Source organism: Hordeum vulgare, chromosome 6H (genome assembly GCF_904849725.1).
Source record: "Hordeum vulgare subsp. vulgare chromosome 6H, MorexV3_pseudomolecules_assembly, whole genome shotgun sequence".
Taxonomy (NCBI): Eukaryota; Viridiplantae; Streptophyta; class Magnoliopsida; order Poales; family Poaceae; genus Hordeum; species Hordeum vulgare.
Window position 1 is genome coordinate 147,678,880 of NC_058523.1, and position 7,653 is coordinate 147,686,532.

Genomic DNA, 7,653 nt, shown 5'->3' on the forward strand with positions numbered 1-7,653 from the left:
GACACTTTTGTTTAGTTCAACTATGTCAAAATGTAATGAATTTGATATGGTTTAAATGATAATCGTCCATGTAATGAATTTGATGTGGTTCAAATGAAAATCGTCCATTGTTCAAATCCGCTTTAGAATGTATGCCGGTATGATTGAATGGCCGCCTTCCACATTGGTGTCCATTCTGAGGGTCGGCGTTAGAGACGGCCTAAGCTGACCTGACAGTTTAAATATACCAATGATGGAACAATCTGATGAATAGCTCCGGTTCAAGGATAAATCTCCCATATTTTTATTAGAAAAAATCATTCCGCACAAAAGGAAGGAAAATGGTTTGCGTGAAATTACATATGCACACGAATCAATCAGGAGGGCCACAGCAAACAGGGCGTTTTCAATCAGCGTCAGTTCACGGCTTGATGCATGCCAGCAGCAAATAGCTGCAGCCCACTAACGTCGACAGCAACAGCTTCGTCAGTAGCACGGCGAGACGAGAGGCCAGAACGGGCGTGTGTTCCTCACACCAGATTCGAGCCGCCATCTCCGGGTCCTGCCGGCACCGGCGCCTCCTCGACGTGCAACGGCTTCTTGTAGAGCTGGAGCAGCAACGACGAGCAGACGACGCTCACCGACGAGGCCGCCATGCAGGCTCCGGCGAGCCAGGGGGGGAGTCGGATGCCCGTGAACGGGAACAGGACGCCGGCGGCGATCGGCATGCCCAGGACGTTGTAGCCCAGGGCCCAGACGTAGTTGAGCCGGATCTTGGCGAGGGTCTTCCGCGACAGGTCGATGGCGGTGATCACGTCCACCAGGCTGCTCTTCATCAGGACGATGTCGGCGGCCTCGATGGCGACGTCCGTGCCTGCGCCGATGGCCATGCCCACGTCCGCCGCGGCCAGGGCCGGCGAGTCGTTTACCCCGTCGCCGACCATCGCCACGGCCAGTCCTTGCGTCTGTGCAGGAATGGAGTTAAGCAGGAATGCAAGATGTGATGTCATGTAATATATCCCTGCAGAGAAGGGAAAAGACTGTACCTGCAAGTCCTTGATCTTCTCGGCTTTTCCGACTGGATCGATCTCAGCAAACACGGTGCTGATCCCGACTTGCTTTGCTATGGATTTGGCTGTAGCCCAGTTGTCGCCCGTCACCATGATGCTTGTGATGCCCATTGAGCTAAGGTGTGAAATGACACGCCCTGCCTCGGGCTTCAGAGGATCCGACACGGCAAGAGCTCCGCAGATAACCCTATCGATAGCAACAAGCACACAGGTCCTGGCAAGATCCTCCATCTCAGACATGTATTCCTCCACTTCAGAGCTCATTGGAGCTTCAAATTCTTGCATGAGCCTTTTGTTCCCAACCAAAACCAGCTTGCCTTCAACATTCGCGCTGACCCCCGCCCCTGGATGCACCTCAAAATCTTTGGAATCCATCATATGATCACTGGGAGATCCATATTGTTCTCTGAGCTTCTTTGTGTATTCGACAATAGCCTTTGATAGAGGGTGCTCGCTGTTTGCCTGACGAAGTGACAATATTTCAAGTTACAGAGGAAATTAGAGCAGCCAGACCCCCAAACAGGGAGAAAAGGTTTATAACAATAGTAATAACTAGAAATGTATCATGGTGTCTGCCAACATAAATGCCGAAAGTGATAAGTGGTTAACAAACTAACCTCAGCACTGGCAGTTAAATCACACAATTCTAGAAGTGGAATCTTGGAGAAGGTCTTTGTTTGAACAACAGAAGGTTTACCCTTAGTCAGGGTTCCAGTTTTATCAAATATGATAGTTTTAATCTGCAAACAGAGAGATAAAAAACGGTAGTCCAGTGTGTGTTAGTATACCGCATTAGAATTTATATGGAGAAGAAAAACATACTCTTACACTGGAGTCTGTATTGCATGAGCACACACACACACAGAGGCTAGCACAAAAAGTCTCAAGATTACCTTGTGAGCTTTCTCAAGTGCATTGCCACCTTTGATAAGAACACCTAGAGAAGCACCTTTTCCAGTTGCAACCATAACAGCAGTTGGGGTAGCTAATCCCAGAGCACACGGGCATGCAACGACTAGGACAGATATTCCAAACTGCAGAGCAAGCTCAAAACTATCCATTGCCTTTGGAATCCATCGCTGAGGGTAGAGGTGAAGTTGCCCGGGTATGAACCAGCCAAGCCATGTAAGAAATGCAGCCACCACAACCTTAAAATGAGAAGAAACCGTATGAGAAAGGTTTTCTCTCAAGAGATAACCTGACAGTAAGATCATATTGGAACATTTGCACACATCAAGCAGGGTATGATTTACCACAATGAACCTACTGTTTACTGCTGGAAACTAATCAGCTTAGTAAAGAACAAACTAGATAGTTTACTAAATCCAATAAATAAATTTAATCTTGACAAGTTCACCAAACAGGAGTATACAGTAGAACCTGAGTAGCTGGTAGCACATACAAGGTTTTCAGCTCAATGCTGGCCAGTCTAGGCTGACTACTCATATTGATCATGTGCATCACGTTTGCATAATGTTGATACATATTGTAACCGATTATGAACCACAAGGGTAGGTAGTATCTGACCATGCTCTGATAATGTAAAAGATGATGCAAAGCAACATAGCAGGAGGAAATTTGAAGGAGAAAATAGCAGATAACTTACAGTTGGAACAAAAAAACGTGAAATCTTGTCTGCCAACCGCTGTACTGGAGCTCTTGCAAGTTGAGCAGCTTCAACTAGCTGGACTATCTGTGACAGAGCAGTCTCTGACCCAACATGGGTGGCCTTAACAATTATGAAACCATTATCGTTTACAGTACCACCAATAACCTATAAAAAAGGACAGCTGAAGCATCAGAGCAGTACATGATAAATAACACAAGATAAGACAATCAGTATCCAGAAATACCAACCTTGTCTCCTGGTTTCTTTGCAATGGGCCTTGCTTCCCCAGTTATCATACTTTCATTAACATGGCTTTGGCCTTTGATGACAACACCATCAACTGGGACCTTTTCACCAGGGACAATCTTAATGAAATCGTTTCTTTGAAGTAGCTGGGTGCTGATCTCCACTTCTGAAATGACACCTCCATCCTTGTCCATTGTGAGAAGTACAGCTGTTTCTGGTGCAAGTTCTGTCAGCTTTGACAAAGCATCTGATGTCTTCCCCTTTGCCACCACCTCAAGGTATTTTCCCAGCAATATAAAAGATACCAACATAGAACTAGTTTCAAAAAGATCTTGTCCTTCAAACGAGTCTGATGTCAGTGCCTTCACAATAATGTACACAGAGTAGAAGTACGCAGCATTTGTTCCCAAAGCAACCAGCACATCCATGTTAGAGTACCCTCGCTTCAGTGCATGGTAAGCTCCTACGTAAAATCTGACAAGTATCGATACAAAGTGAAACACATAAGACATATGCTGTAGCATAAGATTGCAGTGAAGAAATTGTAAAGCAGCATTGTTTGACAACTTTTGCAGTACTTCTATCTTTCCCAAACAACGTGATACCTTCATATAATTGCATTTGTGAAACAAAAGAGCTTAACATTTTTTCAGAGAGAAAAAGGAATCAACATCAAAATGTTGTTGCCAGGTTGAGACTGTACCTCCAACCAATAATGAACTGAACTGGAGAACATAGCAGCCACCGCAGTAGCATACCTACCGTCATGTTGTTGTAGATTTTGTAAAACAGCCAATCTCCAGAAGGAGGAAGCATGGGCAGAACCATCGCGAACAGGAACACAGGAACTGAAAATAGGCAACTCCAAAGAAATTGGTTCCTGTAACTCATAATTTCATGGTGGCGTTCTACTTCTCTTTGCTTTGGTGGTGAGTACAAGCTGGCATTAAAGCATTTAGGGGGCTGTGCAGCATCCTGAATGCGCTGAATAAGTAATCTTGGACCAGTGACATCAGGGTCATATGCAACTGTAACTGTTTGACCCAATGTGTCCCATTCAACATTATTCACTCCCTCTACAGTTTCCAGTGCCGACTGAATGAGTTTGGTGTCTTCTGGAGAACTCACACCCTCAAGTTTTAGATGCATTTTGTTCACATCGTCCCCATAACTAATGAGATCGGCTCCAAATCCGGCATCCTCAATAGCCTCAATTAGTAAATCACGGCTGGTAATATTTGGATCAAAGTGCACCTTGGCTTCCTCTAGGGCAAGCCCCACTGCAGCTTTTTTAACTCCAGGTACCATCAGAAGTGCCCGTTCAATAGATTCAGAACAGCTTGTACATGCCATTCCTTTTATCCGGAGCCTGCATACGGCAATTTCTTGTTCTTGGAGTTCATCAACCTCAAAGTTGATATCCTCAATAGCTTCTTTTATGGTTCTTGCCTGTGAGAATAAGAATCTTAACTGAGAAAATATAGCAGATTATACCTACGGTGCAACATTTTCGTCATTACTTTGTGGAGAATGCATTAATGCAGACTAGAGTTTACTGAACTGAAAGTGCACGCTCATAAACAGAAATCTACTAGAAATGCTAGTAAAAAAAAGCATGGTATTACGAAAGAAAGGTCATATTGTTCCTCAAATTTGTATAAGAATATTTAAGCGAGGTATACTCATCGTGGAGATGATATAGTTCCTCGGCAATTCATTTATGAACTAAACTATCTGACAATGTTCGAATGTCCAATGATTGGGCAGTCGCCGCCAAGAGATTGGCCCACACCAACAAAAGGTAGTTAAAAAAGCTGGTGGTACACAGGTATGGACCTTAAAAATGAATGTCAAGGAAATCTGAAATCAAACATTTCCAGTTTACACTAAATACATGTGCAAATATGCCCCTAGTTCTTGTAGAAAAATTGATAGCTTGGATTAACAACAGGACACAAAGAAGCTACCATATGTACTTGGCATCCCTCTTTTTACCCCATCTATGAGAACCATTCAAATATTTCCATAGTGAGTACTAACTACCTCCATATTGAAAACACATTGATGAGAAAAGGAGCATCAGCTCAAGGAAATCTTACATCGGTCTCCTCGGGGCTGTACTGAACAACAGCCTGGCCCTGAAGGGTTGAGACCTGGATGCTCTCGACCCCCTTCAATCCTGCCACCACTGTCTCTATCGAGACGGCACAGGAACCGCACGACATGCCCCGGACATTGAACATGACCTTCCTCGTAGTCCTCTCCTTCCGCGGGGACACCCTGGCGGCGGCAGGAGAAGCGCCATCGCCCGCGTGCAAAAGCGGCTCCTTGAGATGGCTCTGTCCATTCCGCTCCATTCCTGTTCCAGAATTGGTCAGAACAAGATCATGACAGCAGCAGAGCATCAAGAACCCACGTCCATGTCACTCATCAGAACCTATTCATGGGGTGCAGTTACTGTGCTTATATCTATGTGATGGAGCGGCAGCAGCAATCTGCATTAGAAGCGCATCCTACGGTCTGGACAAATCATGAAGACGGTAAAATCAAGGTGCCTAGTGCTGACCAGAGCCGCTGCTTTCCCCCCCCACAATCTTCAGCCAAATAACGGCGTGTTAAATTCCGAAATATTTAGTTTGCTCGAGGATTTTTCACCCGTCATTCATGTACTTACTAGAAGATTTCGCTCCGCGCACAAACCAAACCAACTCCCGTGCAGGTTTGAAGTCTGGAAAACAAGCACCGCTGACGCGCGCGCAAACAGCTCGAGGCACCAAAATAAGAAAATAAAAAGTGGGGCGGCAACTCCACAGAAGCGCGTACCGTACCAGAGAGCGGAATCGAAAAGAAAAACCCACGAGACAAACAACCAAAAAGCTCAGCGGCGGCGGCGGTGGTTACCTCGTTATCCGGCGACGGAAGGGGCTGCAGAGGAGGCTGCGACGCGCTCTAGGGTTCGTCCGCACGAGCGCGCGCCTGTGGAGGGATCAGGGGACGGGAGGGAGGGGCGGGGAGGGTCTAGAAGACGCGGAGGCAGGCGCGGGAGGAGGCGGCGTGAAGCAGGCCGCCCGCGGCAAGAGGGGGAGGAGGAGGAGGAGGCGGCGACGAGGGCGAGGTGGCCGGGCACTCTGGCCGCCTCTGTCCTTGTTTGTTTGTTTTTGTGTAGTATAATTTTCGATTTGACGACTCGTTCGGATTTGCTGCGAATTTGGATGGGAATGCGGCGGCCTTTGCGGCTTTCCTTTGCGTTTGAGTTTCGAGTTTGATTTGGTTTTGGATTCCCTCGGTCGGGTCGTTGAATGGTGGCCATCGCTTTCGCCGCTGCTTTCCTATCCTCCGCCGTCGTGTTTTCTGGGTTTTGCCCGCCCGTCTTTTAAGTTTCGCACATATGCCCCTCCCTCCGAGACATCCGTACCTTTTCAATAGGTTTGGACTTTGGAGCCGGCCCGTACGTAGAAATCGTGACATTTCCGAGTACTATGATGAGCCGATCGGTTTCCCCGTTGACTTTGTGCGCATGGATCGGACATCCACCAACGTTTACTTTATCATTTTTTTTTTTTGAGAAATGCTTTATCATTCTTCTTGGCCTTTGTTTACAGGAAAAGGAGCCGGTCAAAACTCGTTATAAAACCAAAGCGGAATTGACATACAAATAAAACACATCTTTTTTTAAAAACGCCTTTGAGTACGAAATTGCACGGCATATTCCATGCGTTACTGGCGGCACGTACGATGCCTCTTTGTTCTACTATAAGTGTGTTTTTTGGCAGGGCATCCATCGGAAGAATCTTTTCAAGGTGACCTGCTTGCTGACACACGAACAACAACGGAACGGATTTGTCAAGATGACGGTGTGTTGGATTTGAAAGCAAACGTAGCGGTGGTAAATTTCTAGTTTGTTTCTTCATTAACAAAATCAGTTTAGTATGACACAGGGTTTTGACTGTTTCTCTTACTTGCATAATATTTACTTAGTAAATAAAATAAATCATTCATTGTTGTAAGCTAGTACTCACTTTCTTTTAAAATAGATGTCGCTGATTTAATATAACTGGGGTATTAGTTAATGGCGCTACTCTGCACCGGCGCAACGATTCCGCCGGTTAAACAACGCACGTACTATACGGTCTATAATAGCCGCAGGATTCCTTCTTCTCCAAACTGCTTTGCTAGTAAAAAAACATGGCGCCTGTGCATCGAGAGCAGTCTCGTGATCCCTAATACGTCAGCCAGCTCGCCGGCCGTCCACGTCGCCGCCAGCCGCCGCCCTCGTCACCGTCGGCTGACTCCTGACGGTTCCACAGGACACCGCCCTCGTCGCTGGTGGTCGACATCGCATCCCCGTCATCGCCTCGCCTCGTCATTTCCTCTCACCACAGGTTTTCCCCCCTGTCGGTCGTGGCCGCCGTCGGTCGCCGACGAGCTCCATGCCTGCAACACCCCGATGCTCGTCGTCGCTAAGGCCTCATGCCACTAGATGTAGCAAATTTGAACACTGGATTAGCAAATTTGGACAATGGATGTAGCAAAAAATTGTCGCTGGTAGCAAAAAAACAATACGGTTGCAACAAACAAAACGACGGATGTAGCAAATTTGTATAATGGTTGTAGCATTTTTCCATCATGGTTGTAGCTCGGCCATGCCAGCGGTTGTAGCAAAAAAGTAATACGGTTGCAACAAAACAGATTGACCGATGTAACAAATTTCTATAATGGTTGCAACATTTTTACATCATGGTTGCAACT

The 7,653-nt window shown here is 46.3% G+C and overlaps 1 protein-coding gene across 1 annotated transcript; it reads right to left on the reverse strand.

The window, feature by feature from the left end:
- Positions 1 to 259: 259 nt before the first annotated feature.
- LOC123401671 (copper-transporting ATPase HMA4) lies at positions 260 to 6,194 on the reverse strand. The gene is made up of 9 exons (XM_045095517.1): positions 5,806 to 6,194; positions 5,004 to 5,263; positions 3,608 to 4,353; positions 2,907 to 3,378; positions 2,656 to 2,823; positions 1,943 to 2,197; positions 1,667 to 1,789; positions 1,026 to 1,511; positions 260 to 944 (listed from the first exon to the last, which is right to left on the reverse strand). Exons 2-9 carry the CDS (start codon positions 5,259 to 5,261, stop codon positions 510 to 512), a joined length of 2,943 nt encoding a protein of 980 aa, XP_044951452.1. The 5' UTR covers positions 5,262 to 5,263; positions 5,806 to 6,194; the 3' UTR covers positions 260 to 509.
- Positions 6,195 to 7,653: the final 1,459 nt, after the last annotated feature.